The 25,905-nt window shown below is 38.5% G+C and overlaps 1 protein-coding gene across 3 annotated transcripts in view; it reads right to left on the bottom strand.

Moving 5' to 3' along the window:
* Positions 1-25,905, bottom strand: part of FYB2 (FYN binding protein 2) — a 106,982-nt gene that overhangs the window by 33,314 nt on the left and 47,763 nt on the right. For all 3 annotated transcript variants that reach the window (XR_001886595.1, XM_017877263.1, XM_017877265.1), the window contains exons 5-9: positions 16,289-16,398; positions 8,824-8,858; positions 5,833-5,864; positions 3,801-3,897; positions 1,020-1,179 (exon numbers count right to left, since the gene is read on the bottom strand). Coding sequence is in view for 2 of the 3 variants with exons in the window: in XM_017877263.1 (XP_017732752.1) it covers positions 1,020-1,179; positions 3,801-3,897; positions 5,833-5,864; positions 8,824-8,858; positions 16,289-16,398 (434 nt within the window). In the remaining variant the exon portion in view is untranslated. The remainder of the gene's footprint in view (positions 1-1,019; positions 1,180-3,800; positions 3,898-5,832; positions 5,865-8,823; positions 8,859-16,288; positions 16,399-25,905) is intronic.

Raw genomic sequence — 25,905 nt, 5'->3', positions numbered from 1 at the left:
AAAATTAAGTTGGGTTTCTCCTGTGTGCCCAATACTGTGTCAGATTACAGAGATACAGAAAAAAATACCAAATGGTCTATGATTTCAAGGTGCCCACAGTATGCCATGGGAGATAACACATAAATCATGAATTGTAATTTAAGGCATGGTATGATTTTTTTCAAAATACAAATAAATGAAAAAGACTAATAGTTACTTAACATATGATCCAGAAACTTCATATGCATTGCCAAATAGCCCTAGGAAATTAGTAGTAGTATCACCACTTGCACATGAAAGTAAGTAAATTTCCCAAAATCACGGGGTTAGTATAGAAATGCTTTATTCCAGGTCCTATTACTGTGGTCGTTCTGTTGTTATTGAAGTGTCAACTGAAAGAGTAGTAAAACCAGGAGTGGAAAAAGTGATACCAAGTCACTATGATATTGTCTGTGTCCCTGGATCCAACTATGACTAGACTTTGTACTAGGTGAATCTCCTTTTCTTTTTGGTTTAACATAGTATGGTTTGATTACTGTTGCTTGCAATCAAGGGTCCTGACTAACATGCAGGTAAGATACAACCTGAATAAAGTCCACAAATGACACCATAGTATTATCATCAGTACATGTCAATGATGATGTGAACCTAGACAACAGGAGCTAGTATATATAAAAAGAAAAGAATAAACATTGGCTGAGTACCTATCATATGACATACTGTCGGATTTGGCCCTCATAAAAGCCCTGTGAGGTCCATATTATGATGGTCTCTTTTTATAAATGAAGAAATTGAGTTGCAGGAATATAAAATCCTTACCACACAGCTTACTAAGCATTAGAGCTTAGGTTTGAACTCAAGACATTTGCTTTTAAATTCATTTTTTTTTCCACTACCGCACAGCTTCCTCACTAGGACAAGTTGCTTGGCACATAATAGATGTTCAATAAATGTTGGTAAAATAAATAAAAATTTTGGCCATGCTCAGCTATAAAACAAATTGGTAATGATGAAGAGGATCAGGAAGAAATGCAACTTACAGTGGCCTTGGGAGTGCCTGGCCAGCTTCAGGCCCTCAGAGCAGGGATTTGTCTGGATGACGTCAATCATGGCCTCTTGCTTTCCAGCCAACATGTTCCTTCTACCTGTGTGGATGTTGGTCATCTGAATGTTTTCAGGTGTCCCTTCATAGGCATCTACCTAAACATATGCAAAAGGGAGAGTACCATAGGTCTCTGGCTTACCTAATGAGTTCTTTGCTTAGTTGTACAGCTTTTCATTCATTCCTCTTGGATAACAATTATTTATCATTTATTTAACATTGAATAATACCTTACCAGACTCTAAGTTTCCTGAAGGTCCATACTATATCCTTCATGACCTCTGAATGTTCAGTGAATGCCTGGCACAGAGGCAGCTCACAGGAAGCAGTCAGGATATAGGGTGTACTGACTCTAGCGCAGGCTTTTTATATTCCATATAACTTAATCATCATTATACCTCATGAGAAAGTATCATCAATTCTTTTGATAAAGAGTTTAGAGAGGTTAAGTAACTGGTCACTGGTTCCACAGTTAGTAATCTACCTAGGCAGAACTTGACCCCAGAACCTTGTTCTAAGGGATGCTATGTATTCCTTTTCATTTCCTCCTTTTTGGCTACATTTTTTCTTCTCACGCACCATTCTTCTGTTCCTTCTCAATTCTTTCTTTACTCCCTTTCTCTAGCATTTGTCAAGCACTTACTGAAGGCAAGACAACATGCTAAGCTCTAGAAGTAGAGACAGAGTTTAACACATTGGTCTTGGAGATAATGCATGCAAATGATTAATTAGGGCATAATGTGATGAATGTTATTTACAGCAGTATTGCTCACCGTCATGGAAACAGAGAGGATGAGGAGGCTGGTTCTCTTGGCTGGGAGATGGGTTAGAGAAGACCTCGAAAAGCAGATGTTATTAAATTGTATTGGAGATTGATAGAGCAGATAAAGGAGTATCTGGCAGATAAAGCACAAAAAGGCACAGGGGATTTGGGGAAGTGTTCATGTCCTTATAAGGGTAGCAAGGAGTCTGCTGATAAGGTAAGAGTTTAAGGAAAAAGATAAGGGAAGACAGCCTGGAGATGAGGTTGAAAAGGTAAACGAGAATGGGGCTGAGTTATGAAGGGTCTTGTGTACAAAGCAAAGAGTTTGGGCTTTATTTCTTAGCCATTAGGATTCAAGCAGGGGAAAACCCTAATCACATTTACATTTCAAAATGTTCTGGATAGACTGACAGGAAGAGACCCTGGAGAGAGAGAAAATTAGAGTATTTTTGGCCATCTAGGTGTTTTATAATTGTCCAATGAAAATGAGAGAAAGGTTATTGTCCTTCTGACGACAACAGAATAGACATGAGGATTGACTATGATAATACATTTGAAAGTACTTGGGGAAGGCTAATATAATTAATAGATATAAGGAGTGGATTATCCTGAGTTTTGAGTGGGATCTTGGGGAAACTCACAGAAGAATAAGAGGAGGGTATTCTTTTAAGTCATGGTACCAAGAATTAAATGTATAAATGGAGAAAAGTGACAAGAAAGTAATGAAGTCAATATTTTGCACAAATATAGTGACCACCGTCCTTCAGTGTACTCTCATAATGAAGGCAGTCCCCTCATTCACCTAACATATTCTAAATAGCATTTAACAATTTCTGAAACCCAAATGCACTCCATAAAAGAAGGCAGTGACCCTTTGTTAGTAGTTTGAGCCCATATCTGCCTTATACCACCTAGCCAGCATTGAAAAAGAGCAGAGCCTGAGATTTTTCATGGCTAATATCCTTAGTCATGTATGTCTCCTGCCTTCTCATATGCTCTTGATCAAACCATTCCTGATCTCTAACTTGACAGCCATTGATGACTTGGCCTTCACACCCAGTGCTGCTCCCCTGTCTCTGGACCTTGTCTTTCTCAATTAGCAACTTACACCATCCTTTGAATTATGCTGCTTTCTGATGCTCTCTGAACACCCAGCATGGTCCAGCCCAGCCTCTGGACCTACACGCCAGTTCAGGCTCATACAGCCAACATGCTGTTTGATTTACCCTAGCTCTGCAGATGGCACTGGGACAACTGCGTGTTAAAAGATAGGCACATCTCAAACAGGTATCTAATGTGAGCACTGGCAATCGCCCTGGTGGTATCTATTGTTTAAGCCTCCTGCCACCCAACTGCTTTGAAGGGGATGGGGTCAATTAGATATGGATATACACACATTCACCATATTTAATATTAATGAAAGCAACAAGAATACATTTCATTTTTATGGTAGCTTACGGCGTATGAAACACTTTCTTGCACATTATTTTATCACCACAAACAAGGTAGAATTGGCATGGGAATGGTGATGGTAGTTGGGTAGAAATCATTTATTTTCATTTTACAGATGAAGTAACCAAGCTCAGAGACAAGTCACTTTTCTAAGCAGGGCCTTAGGGCACAGCATTTAAGGAAACTCTCACTCCAGGGTAGTACAAGGGCAGGGACGGCACCTGAGAGTGGGTACTGCCTTGTAGTTTGCACCCTGGGTTTCTTGTTGGACTTAATCTAGTCCCAGCCCTGCTTCTAAGGCCTGCTTCATGGCTAAAAAGTAGAAAATTAGGGGCTGGAGCTTAGTGTCATTGTTGCATTTATTTCCTTGATACAATATCAGATGCCCATTGCATTTTCTATCTCTGTCTCTCTGAAGAGCTCTGTCTCTCATGCCCTGTAAGGTCACCCCCATGAACTGATCTGTTATATGTCTACATTGCAGGAACCGTAGAACATAGGTACCTTGAAAACATGGTTTGAATGTGGTTCCTTTTCTGTGTTCTTAGGTTCCAATTCACATGGCTCTTTTTCCTTTATTTTTTCATCTTCATGTTTAGCACTGAAATGTGAAGAGACATCAGGAAAAAAAAAAATGAAGCTTAGAGTGTTTAAATGATTGTGTACTGTCCAATCCTAAATGAAATGAATGGGAAAAATTGATTTAAGCAAATAAGAATCATTTCTCTTAGATGAGGGGTCTAGGATCAGATCAATTATATACATAGTTTCCTTGAGTTTCTGCCTGTTCCAATTAATGCCAGAGTGTCAATTCCTGCTTAAAATCTTCTAACTCCCTATTGCCTGTAAGATAAAACTTAAGTTTCATCGTGATCTGGCTCCTACCTTTCTTTCCAAACTCATCTCGTGCTGCCTTTTACCTCCACTTTTGTTTGAGTCTAGACTCTCATAATTCCTCAAACCCACCACCCTATTTGAGCAACTCTTCCTTTTTATTATTTTTCTTTAGACATGCCCTCCACGTCTTATACTGGTAAATACAATGCCCTTCATGATATAGCTAAATCATCTTATCTCTGAGAATGCTTCCCTGATTCTCCCAAGCAGTCATACCTTCTCTACTCTTCTAACACTTTGTTCTTCTATATTATCTTACAGAACATCTATCTATGGATCTATCTCCAGTCCCTCCACTTTGTCTTGTCAACCACTAAAAATCAAGGCAGAACTATCTTATTCACATGTGTAACTCCAGCATTAATGCTGTGTAGGAATAGCTGGTTTTCGTGCTTCACTTCTGTGTTGTTAAACTTCCAAAGGAGTGATAATATTTTATTGTGATTTCCTATTTATTTGGTCATTTTACCCTCCAAGTAACCCCTCACTCCCAACTACTCTGGCTTCCCCTCCCACCTTGGATCAAGGGTAGAAAATATATTCTATTCAGTTTTGTACCTCAGAATCTAGCAGTGTCTGAAGAGTAAAAGCCCAATAAATATTGAACTAAATAATTAATCATTTGACCTGTGCCTGCCATGTGCCCAGCACTGTGTTAGTGTTGTAAGTTTAGGGACAGGTAGGAACTCAGGGAGAGAGAGGAAGGTAGCCCATCCAGCTAAAGCAGGTTTTCTCCATGATTCAGCAAACGTTTTTAGACTCAACCAGGAAATTTTGATATTTGCTTCTCCAGAGCTCATCAACCATGCTTTTTAAAATATATTAGAATAACTCCAGGGAGAAGGGCTAGAAACAGACTCTGAAGAGGCAGGTAAGAGCACTACTATGTGCCAGGGAATTCCTCTGGACCCAAGGAGTGTGAGAGGTATCAGAAACACCAAGAACATTAAGACATTGGCCCGGAATACAAGGAGCTCCCAAACAAGAAGTGGAGTAGGGAGGGGAGGATGAATTGGCATGTTAGCAAACTACATACAGTGAGTGCCATTTGTGCAAACATACTGTGCAAACAGAACTTACAGTGGTACCACAGGCAAGGGACTGGTTAATTCTCTCTGAGGGAGTGGAATGAAGAAAGGGTTCATACACAAGGGGTGCTTGATGGATTAGTAGAAGCTTGCCAGATTGTTAAATTGGGGTGAATCAATGGCTTAAAAGAGCAAAGGCAAAGAGACTTCAAACAGCATGGTACATTTCAGAAACTGTCAGTTCTTTGGAATTCATGTTATTGTTATTTGCCTGTTTGATTTTGTGACTCTCCCACTAATTCAGGAGATCCTGAAAGCAATAGCGAGGTCTCCATCACTGCTACAGCCCGAGAGATGAGCACATGTCTGGCACAGGCTGGATACTCAGTAAATGTTTGCTGAGTACAGCATGGGCTAGAACAAGATAAGAGAGGGAGGCAAGGCAGGATCACGGATCACTTCCTCTGTACTAGGTATCTTGCAAGGTGCCAGGGAAACTGAACCAGGCTAGTTCAGTTTGGAAACATAGCTGGCCCATAGAGGAAAACTAGTTCAGTCATCAGAAAGTCAGTAGTTGGACAGATGCTTTTCTTTTTGAAGATAAAACTCACCTAGGTTCTGGATAGGGAAAGTTCTTCCAAGGCTGAAAGTAAAGAGGAAAATGGTTATTTTCATAAATCAACCTGAATCAGGCTCTGTTATTTGGTTACAGATCATTAGCGACTACACCAAAAGGTGAGGGGGATGAAGCCTCAGTAGAGAGCAAAGGCAGACACGGACCACAGAAAGTTCCAGAAACTGTTGCAGTGGGGCTGAAGATTAATCAGAAATGTAAACAAGCATTTCTGACGTTACAGGGCATGCCCAAAGGAATGTATGATGTGACTCACAAAAATTGTCTGCACACCTTTCCAGAAATGCATCTGAAACATAAATAACTTCTAAATCCTATGAGAAAATATGAATCTGTGGGATTTAAGCAATATTTTAGTGGGCAAATTGGCATTCACAAGTGCACAAGTAATGCTGGAATTTCTCCCTTACTCACTGATCACGTGCCTTGTAATCACCGCTCAAATCTTGCAGAATCTATGTTTGGCTCCATTAAAATTATGCCCCAATGATCAAAACGTAGCCTCTCATTTATTCAGTGATTATAGATCTGGTCCCATTCATTATTTGGAATCTGTCTAAGAACGCTGAAAAGAATAGAAAATATCTAAGCATCTAAAATGCCACCACAAAATCCAGGTATCCTAGCTCATTATACTCTCCTTCGAGGGCAGCCCTGCGGACCATTATTCAGAGACTATTGGTCCTTATTTTACACATAATTCTAACAAATTAGATGTAGCACTGGTAGAATGACAAGTCAGACAGGCCTTGTTTTTATATCTTTGTTACATGATTTATAGCTTACTAAACCTCTCTGAGCCTTAATGTTGTCATCTGTAATATGGGAGCAGTGATATCAGCTCACAGGGTAACTATGAGGGTTAAGCGCTACTGTCTATGCACAAGTGCTATCACACTAGAGGGACTTGGTACACGTTTGACCAGATGGAAAAGTCATTGCTAGACACAAAGATATTGACAATAGAAAAAAAGGGAAAAGAATTCAGAAAACCAACTTGTGGTAGTTTGGTATGAAGGGAACTAGTTCTGCAAAGGCTCAAGAGCATCTCAAAAGAAGAGCATAAACTATGTCAACTCAGTCCCTTATAGTCAAGAATATTCCAAGTCGTTAAGAAAGGAAGAATTCAGATTCCACTCACTGAGCTTAAAAATACAGATATAAACACAAAACATGTATGAGAGTCAAAAGATTTAAAATTTAAACATAATTTTATGTTTTACTTAAAACATAAAATTGGGATAAAATGGGATAAAATTCATTTACTTGGCGAGTTCACTTGTGTAGAACAGTTTAGTATTTGTTGGTGTTGCCAGGCACATGAAGCATTTTAATAGGCTATTTCTACTCCCATTGATAGAAATAATAATCATTCATATTTTTCTAGTGATGAAGTATATCCACAAATGAATAATCCTTACCAGCAAGCACAAGAAAACTGAAACAGAGAGATGAAGGATCTAGACTAAATGTACCCAGTGAGGAAAGAGTAGAAACTTAACTGATCCTATTAAAACACTAGGTAAGGGCCTTCTGTGAGCTTATACAGTGCTTACATACTGTGTTTGTCTTACTTCTCCCAGACATTCAGTGAAACAAGTATTGGTCCCTTTATTTACTGAGCATCTACTACTGCAGATACAGTAACCACAAGACATATGCTTCCTGTCCTCATGGAAAATACCCCTTTTCTTTCCTTCTTCCCTTTCTTCCTTTCTTCCTTTCCTCCTTTCCTCCTTCCTTCCTTCTTTCCCTTCCTTCCTTCCTTCCCTTCTTTCTTTCTTTCTTTTCTCTCTTTCTCTCTTTCTCTCTTTCTCTCTTTCTCTCTTTCTCTCTTTCTCTCTTTCTCTCTCTCTCTCTCTCTCTCTCTCCTCTCTTTCTCTCTTTCTCTCTTTCTCTCTTTCTCTCTTTCTCTCTTTCTCTCTTTCTCTCTCTCTCTCTCTCTCTCTTTCTCTCTTTCTCTCTTTCTCTCTTTCTCTCTTTCTCTCTTTCTCTCTTTCTTTCTTTCTTTCTTTCTTTCTTTCTTTCTTTCTTTCTTTCTTTCTTTTTTGATACAGGGTCTCAGTCTGTCTACTGCCCAGGCTAAAGTATAGTGGTACAGTATCAGCTCACTGCAACCTCTACCTCCTGGCCTCAAACGGTCCTCCTGCCTCAGTCTCCTGAGTAGCTGGGACTACAGGCATATACCACCACGCCTGGCTAATTTTTGTATTTTTTTTTTTTGTAGGGACAGTGTTTCACCATGTTGCCCAGGCTGGTCTTGAACTCCTGGGCTCAAGTGATCTGTCTGTCTTGGCCTCCCAAAGTGCTAGGCTTATAGGCATGAGCCACTATGCCTGGCCAAGAATTCACCATTTTATAGAGGACACATCTGAGTCTCAGAGAGGTGAATGCTCTGTTTCAAGCACTTACTAACAAGCTGTTTACCTTCATTTATTTAATTTTCATTCTCACAAGGACCTCAGATGTGAGTGCTTTATTATTCCCATTTTGCAGGTGAGGAAATGGACATTCAACATCACATAGCCAGGAGTTGGGATTGAGGCCAGCAGTGATTCTGCTTGGGCCCTACTCAGGTTGCTATGCTGCCTCCAGGTGGCACCTGGCACCAAGTCTAGCAGGAGCCCAGAAAGCATGTCTGAAAGCCAGGATATACAAAACTGGATTGTGCCATAGAACTCTTCTCGCTGGAAGTCACAGTTATTAAAAGCTAGTTGTCACTACCCACCACAGAAAAGGGCTATGGATGAATTGGAACCATTTCCTCCCGTCCTATCACACATTTTTGTCTCTGACAGTAACAGGGCTCAAAGTGCAGACTCTTAGAAGCTGAAGTCTGGAAAAACCTCAGAAATAGGAGTAAAAGTGAAAACAAAGACATTCCTTCCCTCTAAAAGATACTACTTTAGAATCAACCTTGCATGCTTATTTTACTTTTAGTTATAATGTTGGTAAGCAGAAACAATACCTTTTGGAGTTCTTCAATTCCAACTGCATATGTTGCTAAAATAAACATAAAAGAATTATTTCAAGGCAGTTCATCCACCCATTTCTTATAGTATCCAGGATTAAAGTAGTTATGAAAGATTCCAGAGTTTGGTTTTCTCACCTTTAAGAACATCAGACTGTGTAAAGCTCTATCTACAAAGTTTGGGAAATTATGGGGTCAGTGATCATGGTTTTAATTTCTGTGGGGATTTCCAGAATGGAATTTACAGTTGATGAAGCATGTGAAACCATTTCAGTTTCCTGTTTTGGCAAACAGATACATACTCCATGCTTAGAAGAAAGCACTAAAATTTAGTGGCAGCTCAGAAGGCAAACGTGAAAGGAAAGGGAAAGGAAAAAGCCTAAATCCCACTTAAACAAAATGAATTCTCTATCTTGCCCCAAAGTGCTCTGTTCCACAGCCCTTTTCATTTCCTTAAATACAGTTTGAAAACACAAGCACGTCAACTAAGGCTGACCCACTTTTTGATTTTTCCAATAGTTCTGTGGATTTTATTTAATGACATGATGCCAATCTTAATTACAGTCATGCATCACTTAACAGTGGTGATCTGTTCTGAGAAATGCATCCTTAGGTGATTTCATCATCATGTGAATATCATAGAACATACTTACACAAACCTAGATGATATAGCCTGCTACCTTCCTAGGATATAGGGTATGGCCTATTGCTCCCAGGCAACAAACCTGCATAGCATGTTACTGTACTGAATACTATAGGCAATTGTAACACAATTATAAATAGTTGTGTATCTAAACATAGAAAAGGTACAGTAAAAATACAGTATTCTTTGGGAGGCCGAGACGGGCAGATCACAAGGTCAGGAGATCGAGACCATCCTGGCTAACACGGTGAAACCCCGTCTCCACTAAAAAATACAAAAAACTAGCCGGGCGAGGTGGCGGGCGCCTGTAGTCCCAGCTACTCGGGAGGCTGAGGTAGGAGAATGGCATAAACCCGGGAGGCGGAGCTTGCAGTGAGATGAGATTCGGCCACTGCACTCCAGCCTGGGCGACAGAGCGAGACTCCGTCTCAAAAAAAAAAAAAAAAAAAAGATACAGTATTATCATCGTATGGGACCATTGCTGGATACGCAATTCATTGTTAACTGAAACATCGTATAGCACATGACTGTATTAATACATACAAGTAGTGGCAAGAATTTGAGTTCAAACACAGTTCTGCCACTCTACATAGGGTATTTCAAACAAATTACTTCATTTCTTTGAGCCTCAGCTTGCTCATTTATAAAAATGGACCAATTGGTACCTGCCTTACAGAGTTAATGGGGAGATTCAAGGAAATAATGTAAGAAATTTGGCCAGGTACGGTGGCTCATGCCTGTAATCCCAGCACTTTGGGAGCCTGAGGCAGATGGATCACAAGGTCAGGAGTTCAACACCAGCCTGGCCAAGATAGTGAAACACCATCTCTACTGAAAATACAAAAATTAGTCAGGCACGGTGGCAGGCCTGTAATCCCAGCTACTCAGGAGGCTGAGGCAGGAGAATCGCTTTAACCCAAGAGGTGGAGGTTGCAGTGAACTGAGATCATGCCACTGTATTCCAGCCTGGGCAACAGAGTGAGTCTCCATCACAAAAAAAAAAAAAAGAAAAAGAAAAAGAAAAGAAATTTAATATACCTAGCAGAACACTGGATATTGTATAGAAAATGGCAATTTTTTTGATAAAATTACTTGTTTGGTTTTCTTTGCTTAAAAGTTATTTATAAAAGTTTTCTCCCTACTGTTAGTAAATATATGTTCATAAAAGTAGGACTCCTCCCTCTGCTTTTCTCTTTCTTGCTGCTAAAGTCTTGAAGCTTTAGAAAACTGACCAAACAACATGTTGCATTTCCAAGCTTTTATTATTCTAAACATATAATCCACTGATAAAATCAATGAAATGCTAGGTTTTCTTTAGGGACTATCAGCATATAATTGTTGACACAGGCCTAAAATTCTACATGAATAATTAATAATATGTATTTCAACTTGAGTAATTGTACACATAATACTTTAAATTAGGTAATTTTACACTTAATACTTTAAAAATACCTGTTTGTGATACAGTTTGCCCAATATCCATTCCTGATATGAATTTGCTTTCCAATTTTAAGAATAATAATCTCCTTCTTTCTAATCCAATTTATTTACTTGTCTATGCTTTTCAAAACCAAATCATGAGCTCTTTGCTTCTCCTAACCACCATGGGATGGATATTATTACTTCTTCTCTCTTAGAAATGATGAAACCAAAGCCTGGAGAAGCCTTATTTGCCATGGGCTAGTAAACAAAGATAATACACATTCAATTAATAATGTGTTCAAAATGTCGTTACTGCTGTTTAACAAAGTGGAGGTTCTTTCATGATAAGCTAAGCTATCCAAACTTAGGTAGGAATTCCAACATATATTCCAAGGTAGGAGTACAGAGGATAAAGGGCTACATCCCAAAGAGTCAGGAACAGACTAAGAATTATGACAAGAGCATGCGATCTACAGCATGGGAGTCCTCGCTTACTTTCTGCACAGAATTATATAACCCTCTCTCCACTGACTAGTTTTATCGTGGGGGCAGAAAAAGGACTAATATCTGAAGATGGTCCTCAGCAGCCCTCCAACTGCTAGTTTCAAAACACTTGGTCATGTCTTGGAGGCCTTTTGTTCCTTCTCCTCATCCTATCTGTATGACCTTGGAAAAGTCCCAATAGCAGTGGTAACAGCAGACATTCTTGCCTTGTTACCGGTAGTAGGGGTAAAGCAATCAGTGTTTCACCATTAAGAATCATGATTAGCTATAGGCTTCCTGTAAATGTTCTTTATCAAGTTGAGGAAGACAATAGAGTCCCCATCTGTTCCTATTTTATGACAGTTTTTTAAAATCATAAATGGGGTTGAATTTTGTTAAATTATTTTCTGCACAGATTGTCTGATTTTTCTTCTTTATCCTGCCAATATGGTGATTTTGTTGATTTTTGAATATTGAACCAGCTTTGCATCTCTGCACTCTTATATACCATTACCAAATGAAGAATAAACCAAACTTGATCATGAAGAATAATTCATTTTCTATGTTGCTGAATTCTATTTGCTAATATTTTGTTGAGGATTTTCATGACCATACTAATTAAGGATATTGATCTGAAGTTTTCTTCTTTTGTACTGACTTTGTCTAGTTTTGAGATCATGGTAATACTAACTTTAAAAAAACAAAATGTGTTTTCTCCTCCATTTTTGGGAAAGATTGTATAAAATTGGTATTCATTCATCTTTAAATGCCTGATAAAATATTTCAGTGAAATCACCTTAGAGTTCATTTTGGGGGAATTTTTAAACTATGCATTCAGTTTTCTTAAGAGTTACAGGGATATGCAAATTATTTTGGGTGAGTTGTGGTAATTTGTGCTTTTTGAGGAATTGTTCCTTTTTTTAAATCTAAGTTGTTAAGTTTATATGTGAAGAGTTGTTCATAATATTCCCTTATTATTGTTTTGATATCTACAGGGTCTATAATGATATCCCTGTTTCATTCTTAATATTATATCTTCTTTCTGTTTCTTTTTCAGCCTTGCTAGAAGTTTATCAATTTTTTCAACCTTGCTAGAAGTTTGTCAATTTTACTGATTGTTTTTTCAAAGAACACATTTTTGGTTCCATTGATTTTCTCTATTGTTTGTTGTTTTCATTTCATTTCATTTACTGCTAATCTTATCCTTATTGTTTCCTTTCTGCTACCTGCTTTCAAGAATTGTTCTCTGTCTTTAAGAAGTTTGATTATGATTCTTCGTGAGATTGCATTTGTTTTAGATTTGCTTGGTTTTTTGAACCTGTTGTCATATTATGTCTTTTTTTTTTTTTTAGATGGAGTTTTGCTCTTATCGCCCAGGATGGAGTGCAATGGTGCGATCTCGGCTCACTGCCACCTCCGCCTCCTGGGTTCAAGAGGTTCTCCTGCTTCAGCCTCCTGAGTAGCTGAAATTACAGATGTCCACTGCCACATCCAGCTAATTTTTTGTGTTTTTAGTAGAGATGAGGTTTCACCATGTTGGCCAGGTTGGTCTTGAACTCCTGACCTTAGGTGATCCACTTGCCTCAGCCTTCCAGAGTGTTGGGATGACAGGTGTGAGCCACTGCTCCTGACCCATATTATGTCTTTTGCCAAATTAGGGGAGTTTTCAGTCACTATTTCTCCAAGTACTTCTTCAGTCATGCACTCCTTCTCTTCTCTTTCCAGAAGTCTAATGACATGAATGTTAAATCTTTTGTTATAGTCTCACAAGTTTTTTGAAGCTCTTTTCATTTTTTTTTTCAGTCTATTTTCTCCTTGTTCAGATTCGGTAGTTACTATTGTTTATTTTTAAGTCATTGACTCTTTTGTCCCTCCATTCTGCTGTTGAGCACATCCACTGACCTTTTTATTTTTCAGTTCTAACATTGTCATTTTTTTTACATTTCTATTTCTCTATAAAGACATTTTATTTCTTTGATAAGACTTTTCTTCATTTATTTCAAGCATGTCCATAACTATGCATTGGAAAATTTTATAAAAGCTGCTTTAAAGTCTTAGTCAGAAAATTCTAGTATTTCAGCCATCTCAATTTTGGCAGGTATTTTTTTTCCAGCTTCAGCTGCCATAACAAAATACCACAAATTGCATGGCTAATAAATAACAGAAATTTATTCCTCACAGTTCTGGAGTGGGAAGTCCCGAGATCAAAGTGACAACAGATTCAATTCTGGTGAAAGCCTGCTGCCTGGTTCATAGAGAGCCGTCTTCTTGCTGTGCCCTCATAAGGAGAAGAAAGCAATTTCCCTTGGGATGCTTGTAAAGACACTAATCCCATTTGTGAGGGCTCCACCCTCATGACCTCATGTAATACTAACTACCTCTGAAAGAGCTCACCTCTTAAATACCACTGCATTAGGGGGTAGGTTTCCAACATTTTAGAGAGTAACAAGCAATCAGTTTATAACAATACCCAAGTGAGAAAAGAGCACCTCATCACTGCTGGGCAGGAGTAGGAAGGATTTTGGCTCTCCAGCAGGCTTCTGCTGATAACATCTTAGCTGGAAAGAGCAGGAGTGCCCTGTTATTGCTTCCCATATGACCTTTGCTGACAGCAAGAAGGAGAGGGTGGCCTTTTTACTGCTGGGTGGTTATGAAGATCCTTTCTACTAGCTCTCCCCTGACACCATCCTTTGAGGTAGAGAGAAGGGCATCTTGTTACTTCTGGAAGGAGACTGAAAGTCAAAGTTCCCCACATAATCTTTATGGACACTAAGTGGAATTTTATTACCACCTGGCAGGGGTGGAAATCCCAGCTCCCTACCTGGCCTTCTCTGACATCACTCCAGTGGAGGAGTTGGGTGCATCATTGCAGCTTGCTGAGGGTAGATGTCCAGGCCCCCCATTCAGCATTGCTGTTGGTGGTAGGCCCCATTTTTTTCTATGATGTTTGGCTGGAGTAGACCAGCTATTGTCTAGAGGTTTTCTGTCTTTCTAAGTTGCCCTTTTCCTGGTCATTTGGCTAGAAAGAGCAGGCTTCAGCTGAAGTTGTTGTGCCCACTGGTGTTTCTGGGTTGCTAACTTTTTTACCTCCAAAACTGACACATACGAGGCAAGAAGAAAACCAGGGAACTCACCATCTTATCCTTCCTTGGGGCCTGATGTCCCTAACTGGTCTACCTTCTTCTCTCTACCTTTCAGAGTCATCTAGTCTTCTTATGTTTGTTTTACATACATAATGCCTGGGGCTTTTAGCTGTACTTAGCAGGAGCAATAGCAAAAAAGTACATCTGTTCCATCTTCCCAGAAACAGAGGTCCACTTCACTTGAAATGAGCTACTTGCAGGGGGGTGGATTCTAGGGGTGTCATGTGGTCCAGAGAGAGAAGGAGCAGGTTCTGATTGGAGCATCCCTTTGGGTCTGTGAATTCTTAGCCCCGCAGAAGGGCGTATAGTTGGAATGTGGCCCAAATGGTTCCCACAGACTTTGTTTTCAAAGTGTGGTCTGTAGATCAGCAGCATTGGTATCACCAAGGAACTTGTTAGAAATACAGAATCTCAGATCCCACACTAGAGGAGCTGCTGAACCAGAATCTACATTTTAACAAGATCCCTGCACAACTTGTATGAACGCTAGAATCTCAGAAGCCCTGCTCTAAAGAAGGGGCCCATATACTCTGAGTATGGGGCAGCACTGCCTTTTGGGGGTGTTGGGCGGGGTCAAGACTTGCTTTTCCTATGGCTAGTATTTTACAAGCCATTTAGGAGAACCTAGACTGCCCAGTCTAAAAGAGAGGCAGTTTTTCTAATAGTTCTCCAACCCCTTATTTCTTGAGGGAGAAGAGAGAAATTTCAATAGGTCCTGATCCTTACCACATGAACTTCCTACATATGTATTCCCAGGAAAATGACTTCCTTTCCCAGAACCTTGGGGTTCTGGTCCATACAATGAAGAAGTTGTACCGGATGATCTATTTTTAGCCCTGCTTCCAGGGAAGCCAAACTTCCTTGAATAAGAAGTAGTATAAACTTGTGGAAAAGCATAGACTTTAGAGGTAGCCTGAGCCTGTTTCACATTATAACCCTATTCCATGGTATATTTATGACCTCTTGCAACTCAATCTTTCTGATGTTCAGTTTCCTGTATCAAACATTAGGGTTGATCAAACCACTCTATCAGCAGGGCTGTACACAGGGAGCCTAACATAGAACTACAGTATCCTATAGTACAAACTCACTAAATACTAGTGTTTATTCCAGCACTAAAATGTATGCTTTTATAGAGAACTGGCTGATACTATAGGCAAACAAGGATGTTGCAACTTGTAGAAATGCTATGAATCTCTGCTCCCTCATCTTTTTACCTGAGAAGGTCTCTTAACTCACAAAAAAAGTCCCGAGCATTGTCAGCAATGCCAGAGGCAGGAAGACTTAGCTCTGAGCCAGTGGTCAGATCCATCAAATAAATCCCCTGATCCTATTCAGACTGAACACAGGGTCCTAACTCCTATGGTCTGCTATCTCGTTCTCCACACACCAAGTAACCAGGGAACTTCAAGAAAGACACCAGGAGAAAAGAGATGAAGTTTCTATAGGAAGAGAAGGAAGAAAAATGAATCGTCATATCTTGATTTTCCCTCCCTCATATCTACAAAAGGCAAAGCAGCTGAGTCGATTGGTAAAGGGGAGAAAAGAAGAGGCTGGGAAGGCACCAATAGCTATCGTGAGATAGCATTGATGCCCAGCTGGATTTATTTATATTTTAAGAGACCAGATACAGAAAAAAAAGAAAAGAAATAAGATGGTAGTGCAGGATGGCTGTGCATTTTAAACTTACAGTTAGCTAAAGGGAAAATATCATTTTGACACATTTTCATTCCACACGGGGTTACACTATTAATTGGCTTAGCAGACTTACGATCAGCAATTTCTTTTGCAGTGCACAGGTTAATGGAGTTGCCAGAGTGTCTCAGATATGAAATTGTTGCCTCATAATTATGTGGTTCTTCAAATTCTGCGTTGAAAAGCCTGGAGAAAAAAAGGTTACTTAAAATGTAACATTTTTAAAAACACATTTTGAAAACTTTTTGTATTGTTTCCTCATTATAGAAATAATGTAAGTATGTCTGGCCAATATAGTGACCTAAGCATATATGGGAGGCACACCACCCCTACTCCAAATGCATAAGAATTCTAGATGAAATATAGCAATGCAAAGACTTGTATAAAGATTATACAGTCCACATAGAAATCAATAAAGCAAAATCCCCAGGTGCCAGACATACAGAGGAAACTCACAATTAAAGATGGAGGTGAGAACTGCAGTCAAGGGACACAAAGGGAAATTGAGACCAGATAAGGAGAAATCTTAATGACTGGGCAGCTGGGGACTTAATATCTGAGTCAGAAGGTAAGTCTGAACCATAAGCCTCATCTGAATGGGAAGCTGAAATGGAGCTATCAGCATCAAGTCCAGAGTTACAATATGCTGCTCCGTCTGTAAAACAAGTACTAAACATATCTGTCCACTCTCCCAGGATATAAGCTTGGAAGTTTGCTATCTGACTATGGCCATAGGAACTGAAAGAGTCACCAATGAGAAATCAGAAACTTGAAAACCCAGCACCAAAAACAGAGGTGGGGTTTAATAAACAATCTGTCCATTTCAGAGACACAAAGCCAAAACTGAGGCTTGAAATTCAAATCCCTCTTGTAAAGGCAAATCTGAAATTATTCTGTAAAGATGCTTCCACAATCCATGGCACCTGTAGTTTCCAAAGAAAACAAATTCCCACTCAGGACAAGCTGATAGTGAAAACTGAAAACCATACAAGGAGATGAGCTGCAGTAAGATAGTCAGAAGGTATAACTAACGAGGGACCTAAATAATAGAATAACATGAATGTTAATTTAAAAGACATGTGTTTTTAGTATTCAAAGAAATAAAGTGAAGAATAAAAGCCATTAGGTAAAAACAAGAGACTGAGGGAAAAGAATGCCCTATAGATTTGGAGAAAGGAGTTATAGAGATCATAAAATATAGTTCTTAAGATAAAAAATTTAATGTAGAAGCTGAAAAGTAGACTAGATGCCACAGCAGAAGGAATTGGTGAACCATTATTATTACTATTATTATTATATGTTTGTTGAGACAGGGTCTCACCCTATCACCCAGGCTGGAGTGCAGTGGCACAATCTCAGCTCACCGTAGCCTCCATCTCCCAGGCTCAAGCAATCTGCACCCTCAGCCTCCTGAGTAGCTGGGACTACAGGTGTGTACCACCACACCCGGATAATTTTTTTTGTGTTTTTGTAGAAAGGAAGACTTGCCATATTGCCCAGGCTGGTCTCCAACTCCTGGGCTCAAGTGATCCACCTGCCTTGGCCTCCCAAAAGTACTAGGATTACAGTCATGAGCCACTGGCCTAGAATTGGTGAATTATTTAGATATGAGGACATTATCCAGAATGTAGCATAGAGAGATAAAGAGACAGAAAATATTTAATAAGAAGAGACAGGGAGGATAGAATGAGAAAGTCCAACATACATATATTAAGGATTATAAGAAGAAAGAAGAAAGAATGATGCAAAGGAGTCAATATTCAAATTATAATAGCTAAGACTATTATTTTCCGTAATAATATGGAAAGCAGTGGAAGAGGGCTATGAAAATTATTCTCAAGTCTTTGCATTATTTACGAGGATAGAGATGTTGATTAACATTAGACTTTGTAAATTATAGATATCAAAATTTAATTGTAACTACTAAAAAGAATAGAAATAGAATATTTAACTTCTAAACTGGTAGAAGGGAAATATGCAATGAGAAAGCTTAAATTTTTTTAAAAAAGAAGGAAAGAAAAAATGCAATTATAGAAATTGCATAGTAAATCTTAATTGGGAAAAGTCCAAATAGGTCAAGGATTGCAATAAATGCACGTGAATTAAGCTATCTCACTAAAATAAAGAGTATCTGAATTGATATATATCTGAGTATATGTATCTGAATTGATATATTGGCCGGGCGCGGTGGCTCACGCCTGTAATCCCAACACTTTGGGAGGCCGAGGCGGGCGGATCACGAGATCGGGAGATGGAGACCATCCTGCCTTATACTGTGAAACCCCGTCTCTACTAAAAAATACAAAGAAAAAAATTAGCTGGGCGTGGTGGCGGGTGCCTGTAGTCCCAGTCACTCAGGAGGCTGAGGCAGGAGAATGGCGTCAACCCGGGAGGCAGAGCTTGTAGTGAGCCAAGATCGCACCACTGCACTCCAGACTGGGGGACAGAGCGAGACTTTGTCTCAAAAAAAAAAAAAAAAAAAAAAAAGCAGCAGACAAGTCAAAAATCAAAAAGACCTACAAACCAAATAGTACCAAAGAAGACTGAAGCAGGTATATTAATATTAGACCAACTTTAGTGTGACTGATGAAGAAAACGAGAAAGGGTTCACACGAGTGAATATACACTGACACAAATTAGAGATAAGAAAGGAGACAAAACTAGTGATAGTTTTAGGCTTTCAGAAACCTAAGACAGTGTTATGATCAGCTCTCTACCAGTAACTTTAAAAATTTAGAGAAAGTTGGCAAATTTATAGGGAAGTAGAAAATTACCATACCGACTGAGAAACACAAAAACTAATAGGCCAATAAATCATTAAAGAACTTTTATCAGTAGTACACTGCTAAAAGGTACACTCTTCCCTGCACCTACCTCCACCCTAACTCACCTCTCTTCTTCTTCTCTACCAAATAGTTTTATAGACCAGTTTTAACGAACTGTTTTAGAGGATATAAAAAGAGGAAAAACTACGCTACTCATTTTAAGAAGATAATACAGTTTTGATATGAAGACCACAAAATGATCAAAGAATAAGAGAAAATACAGCCCAATCGCACTTCAGAGATTTTAACCCAAATTCACTAAATACTGAAAAATGAATTAATCAGTATTAAAAATAACTCAAGAATAACTAAAATTTATTCCAAGACTTCAAGGATGGCTTAATATCACAAAATATATCATTGTAATTAATCACATTGTTTCAATAAAAGTGAAAAAAGTTATTTTAATATGCCAAAAAGCATTCCAGGGAGATAAATTTTCTTTACTAGTTTACCCTCCACAAATAAGATACTTAATAGTAAAGCGTAACAAACAATATTTAGACTCTATCAGGAACTTTGGCAATAAGAAAAAGATAAACCCATAGAAAACTGGACAAAAGTATATGCCAGTCATCACAGAAGAGTTAAACTGAGTAGCTTATAAACGTAAACTCCTAACCTCATAGTGAACAGGGAAATGGAAATCAGGATAATGAAAATTTGGTTCACATTCATCAGATTAGCTAGAATCCCAGTTTGAAAATAATACCTTATTTGGTAAGAACATGGAGAAACAGGAAATCTTTAAACTGCTTTGAGCGTATGAATTGTCACAACCCATTTTGGAGAATAATTTTTCAATATCTAGTAACACTGAAGTTGATTATTTAGTATTGTTTAGCAATTCTACTTCTAAGTAAACAGCTTTGAGAAACTTGCTTATATTTACCTACAAATATAGGAGAATGATTACTGAAGCATTATTTGAAATGGTAAAAGTTTACAACAATCTGCATGTCCCTTAGTGACAAAATGCATAAACAAATTGGGATGTGTTCATATGATGAAATGCAATACAGTAATTATGATGAACAAATGACGTATACATCAACATAGATAGAATATGAAAACACAGCTTTGTAAAAAAAAGTTGCAGAAGGATAACATAAGGTGTCATTTATACAAAAATTTAAAAACTATATCCTTAACAGATATATGAGTTTATAGCTCAAACCTAAGAATATACTAAATGGATACACTCAAAAATTCATGATTGGAATTGCCTCTGCAAAGAGAGAAAGGGAAATGGAATTATGGAGTGAATTCATAATTTTTTCTCCTCTGTACTGTCCACATTTGATATGAGGTAGTTCCATTTGCTATAGATGCAGTTGAAGGGGACTAGAGTTAGGGTTAGGGTTAGGGTTAAAGGTTAGGTTACTGAAGGGACTTCAGCTGCATCTAGAGCAAATGGAAAATAACAACTACATCACAGCAAATGTGGATAGTATCAAAGAGAAAAAATTACACATAACCTCTGCACCTTAATACAAATGAAGTCTTAGCCTTTGATAGTCTTCCTGGTTTTTCATTTATATGTGTATTCACTTAGTTATCATAGACAGTGAAAAAGTTAGAGTTCTCTCTTTTTTCCCCTCATTTATTATAATCAAAAGCACATTCCACCCAATTGTCTTCTCTCCTTTGTTTGACTACTTTGCATATTTTCTAGTTTTCTTTTGTGTATATTATCTGTAATAATTCTAAAAATGTAATAGTTCATTTTGCTGAAAAGAAAATTATAAACTCCAATGCATAAGTGACTTCTCCTCTCATATTTTTCCCCTCCCTCTTCATAAAGTAATAAAGAGAAACTTTCTTAAATTATGGGCTATGCCATATACCTCATGCTTCAATAGCCTAACAATCTCATTTGGTCTATGGTAAATTAATTTTATTAATAAGAAACAATTTGGGGAAAAATTGAAAGATGTCCAATCAACTTCTTAGACTACTTTGGTCAAAAATGCATAAATTTTGGGAGGCCGAGACGGGCGGATCACGAGGTCAGGAGATCGAGACCATCCTGGCTAACATGGTGAAACCCCGTCTCTACTAAAAAATACAAAAAACTAGCCGGGCGAGGTGGCGGGCGCCTGTAGTCCCAGCTACTCGGGAGGCCGAGGCAGGAGAATGGCGTGAACCCGGGAGGCGGAGCTTGCAGTGAGCTGAGATCCGGCCACTGCACTCCAGCCTGGGCGACAGAGCGAGACTCCGTCTCAAAATAAATAAATAAATAAATAAATAAATAAATAAATAAATATCTCATTTCAGATAATTATAAAAAAAATTTTACCAAAGTTTCCAAAAAGGCATCTTTAGGATCAACTGTCTTTACAGAGAATCAGTGCTGGGTTTATTGTTAAGAGGAAAAAAGAAGGTTGCAGATTTATTTTAACCTCCTCTTTTTGCTACCTGAGAATGTCTTTTACCTTTATCCATGGTCCATTAAAACTAGATCTGAGATCCACCTTGATTTTATACAATGTGGATCAATATAAAGAACTTGGATTGGAGAGAAGAAATAACTCTATGATTCAAATCTATGCTTCAACTTCTTTATTTCCACATTTGTGAAAAATGTGTCTATAGGACTATAGAAACTACTGGGAGGCAGCACAGAATATGAGACAGATCTGGAATTTGGGGAATGTGGGGTTAAACAGATCTGAATTTGAATCCTAGCTCTCCCCTACATTCTAGTTATAAAGTACTGGGTAAATACCTTAAGCCTCCATTTTCTGCCTTATAAAACAGTTATAATAAAATCTACTTTAAAGGTGTATTATAGATATTGAATGAAATATTTGCCCTCTGCACATAAGCATTCCACAAAAGTGTGCTAGTAATATTAGTGTACTAGAGGACAGAAATATTGTATTTTTAAAATGGTAAGTTTTGAGGTTTACATCTTGTAAATTTTTTTATTAGTGGCATAGCATCAGGTTTCTAACTTTTCTTACTTTCTTACAGAAAACCTCCAGTTATTTGTATACTACATTATAAAACATTAATGTTTCTTAGTGATATCTTCAACATTATCTGTGTCAAGAAGCAAAAACAGCTCCTTAAATGCAATACAAGTGTTAAAGATGATTACAAAACCAGAAAATTTCTAATTTTGTTTGGACTCTTGGAAATCCTGTCTTCAAAATAAATGTTTAAACAAATGGGATCTCTCTAGCTAAAGCATGGACAAGTGACCTCTCACGGTTGTTTCCACTTGCCATGTCTGCCTCTGGTCCACAGTCCTGAAAAGCCCCCGCAGAATCCCTCATTGTCCGTTGGAGAATAATTAGTTAACCTGTATTAGGCTGTATGCTCTAGAGAAGTGGCTCGGCGGGGCGCGGTGGCTCACGTCTGTAATCCCAGCACTTTGGGAGGCCGAGACGGGCGGATCACGAGGTCAGGAGATCGAGACCATCCTGGCTAACACGGTGAAACCCCGTCTCTACTAAAAAATATAAAAAAGTAGCCGGCGAGGTGGTGGGCGCCTGTAGTCCCAGCTACTCGGGAGGCTGAGGCAGGAGAATGGCGTAAACCCGGGAGGCGGAGCTTGCAGTGAGCTGAGATCCGGCCACTGCACTCCAGCCCGGGCGACAGAGCAAGACTCCACCTCAAAAAAAAAAAAAAAAAAGAGAAGTGGCTCATGCACCTCATTCAAACATCTGTCCACTTTGTCAAACAGTGAGATTATTAATCGCACTAATAGCTACTATTTCTTGAGGGTTTACCATGTGTTAGACACTGTGCATAGATTCATTATATGCACCTCTCATTGTGTGGTCTTGAGCAGTCATTTGGGTTCTCAGAGCCTTCATTTCCTCATAGAGTCACTGTGAAGGTTTAGTGTGGGAATAACTGAATCATAATGTGGAAAATGCTTGACAGGTGAATTTCCTTTCTTGTCTTCTCCTGTGCCACACTGCAAGATGATGACTCAACAAGTTCATTGCAAGAAAGTTCTAGAATATCTAAAGAAGAGCTTACATTAAGTAGAAAGATTGAGACTTGAACAGCAAAAAAACCTGTTAGCCATACTTCTATAATTATTTTGTTAGGCTGAAAAAACAGTTTCTTCCACTTATTATTTAAATGGGACATGCATTTTGGAGACAGGATGAACAGGAGTAGCTTAGTCAGCATTTGCTCTGTGTAATATTCTACAGGTTCCTGGTGACGAGAGAGTGTGACACCATCTGATTTCTCAATTGTCCAAAGTCCCAAACTGGGTCAATTTCAATTTCCAATAAATACGTAAAGTAAGAATACTCTACTCATAGCCCCTCACCCTAAGAAATCCTTCCCTTGAATAAAATGATTGGTGATTAAACTTTTCAAAGTGATATCCATGCTAAATAAAATGGATCTCAAAATTCATTTGTGCCAGGTTCACAAAAACATATGATGAATTTGAAGGGATTTTCTTCATAAGCTACTAAAACTTGTTTCGTATACATATTAGATAATGGTTAGAGATGAACAATCATTGAATCAGTAGAGCAGAATGATTCAGAGAAACATAGGCTTCAGAAAGACAGAGGTGGCAGTGAACCGCAGCTCTACCAGGCTGTGACCTTGGGTGGGTGGTTTGACCTAAGTCTCTTCACCCTTTAATCCTCTTTATATGAGAATGAAATGATATAATTTATGCCATGCTTAGTGTAGTGCTTGGCATAAAGTGTTACTTCTGCTTCCGCTACTACTACTTCCACTTTCACTTTTATACTATTTTCCCTTTTACTATTCCACTACTTGTGCTTCAAATTCTACCACCACCTCCACCACTAGTTCTCCTGCTTCTACCATTTTGCAGCACACATATGTGTGCATACATATACATCTTTTTATGTAATATATATTTTCATTTACATGTATATGTGTTGACATATATATACATACATGTATACATACATACACATAATCCTACCACCACATGTACCATAACCTTACTGTGATGGTTAATACTGAGTGTCGACTTGATTGGATTGAAGGATGCAAAGTATTGTTCCAGGGTGTGTCTGTGAGGGTGTTGCCAAAGGGGATTAACATTTGAGTTAATGCACTGGGAGAGGCAGACCCACCCTCAATCTGGGTGGGCACAATCTAATCAGCTGCTAATGCAACTAGAATAAAAGCAGGCAGAAAAACATAGAAAGACTAGACTGCCTGAGTCTTCTGGCCTCTGTCTTTCTCCTGTGCTGGATGCTTCCTGTCCTCAAACATTGGACTCCAAGTTCTTCAGCTTTTGGACTCTTGGACTTAAACCAGTGGTTTGCCAGGGCTCTCAGACCTTCGACTACAGACTGAAGGTTGCACTGTCAGCCTTCAAAGAGTAGGGATTCTTTCGAGGTTTTAGAATTCGGACTGATTTCCTTGCTCCTTAGCTTGCAGATGGCCCATTGTGGGACTTCACCTTGTGATCATGTGAGTCAATACTCCTTAATAAACTCTCCTTTATATATACATCTACCCTATTAGTCCTGTCCTTCTAGAGAACCCTGACTAATCCACTGACCAATTCTACTATGACTTCTACTACAACAACATACAACAAATAGAGCTTCTCTCAGCCCTGGGCACTAGGTATTTCTTTTTCCTATTCATGTATATATAACCCAGTTATTTCTACAAAGGACCACAAGACCATGATCACCAAGTAAATGTTATTAAAGTGCTGATTACCTTACAAAATATGCCATCCCCTCTGGCCTTAACTCTGAAGCTACATTGCCAAACCACTGATCTCATTCATAAAGCAGGCATGGGAAGGCATGTAAATAATAACAGCTGACAATTATTACCTGCCAAGCACTGCTTCAATTACATGTATCAATCTTTTACTTTATGAAATACATACTATTATTCTTTCCATAATCAGATGAAGAAACAGAAGTATGATCCAAACTCACAGAGTAGTTAGCAGCAGAGATAAGAAGCCAGATATTTGAATCTAGAATCTGAAGTCTTAACCATTATGCTGTATACCATCTTACACAGGGAATGTACTGGTTAAAGTCAAATATGGCATGAATAGATCACACTGTAGTGGAAGTCATCAAAGAAAGAGGTCATCAGAGTATACAGCAAGGAGGACTCCAAAGGATTGACCAGATTATTAGCTAGAGACATAATGGGAGAAAAGTATGTCTGCTAGTGATATAAAAGAGAAGCGCTCAGATTTCTCATTCATTAAGTTACATGCTATTATTCACTCTTTGGACAAACTATATTCATGTTAATTTTATATATGTTATCTCATATAATCCTCTCAGTAGCAGTATGAGGCATTTTACAGATGAGGAAACTGAGGCTTGGTGATATTCAGTAACTTGTCCAAGATAGCACTGCTAAGAAGCAGAGGTGGGTCTGGAAACCAGACCTTCTGATTCTTAGTCCATTGGTTGTCTCCTCTGTACTGCAAGTCACTCTAGAACCAAGGGAAAACTGAAAAATGAAAATAATGAAGCACCAGACGATGGTGAAGGTCAAGGAGCTTGTGAGTGGGTTTTGGACGATATTTTTCCAACCTTTGTTAGGCTGACCCAAGAGTTCACAGATCAATTCTTTATGGATTAGTTATTTATATGGGGAAAATGTTATGGTGAAATTCTTTTTCTTATCTGTGCCTGACATGATCACCTATAAAATGAAAAATATTACCATTTAACCTGTAATTTGAGGTTAAGGTGGAACCAGTGGATCAGGGTGAATTTGGGAATGATTTTCCTTTTTTCTTTTCTTCTTTTTTTTTTTTTATTATTATCATCACCTTCATTTTATTTTATTTATTTATTTATTTATTTATTTTTATTATACTTTAAGTTCTAGGGTACATGTGCATAACGTGCAGGTTTGTTACATA

This window comes from Rhinopithecus bieti, unplaced genomic scaffold (assembly GCF_001698545.2).
Source record: "Rhinopithecus bieti isolate Rb0 unplaced genomic scaffold, ASM169854v2 scaffold_6380, whole genome shotgun sequence".
Taxonomy (NCBI): domain Eukaryota; kingdom Metazoa; phylum Chordata; class Mammalia; order Primates; family Cercopithecidae; genus Rhinopithecus; species Rhinopithecus bieti.
The sequence above is the reverse complement of the archived record's forward strand: the minus strand, read 5'-3'. Positions and strand labels throughout refer to the sequence as shown.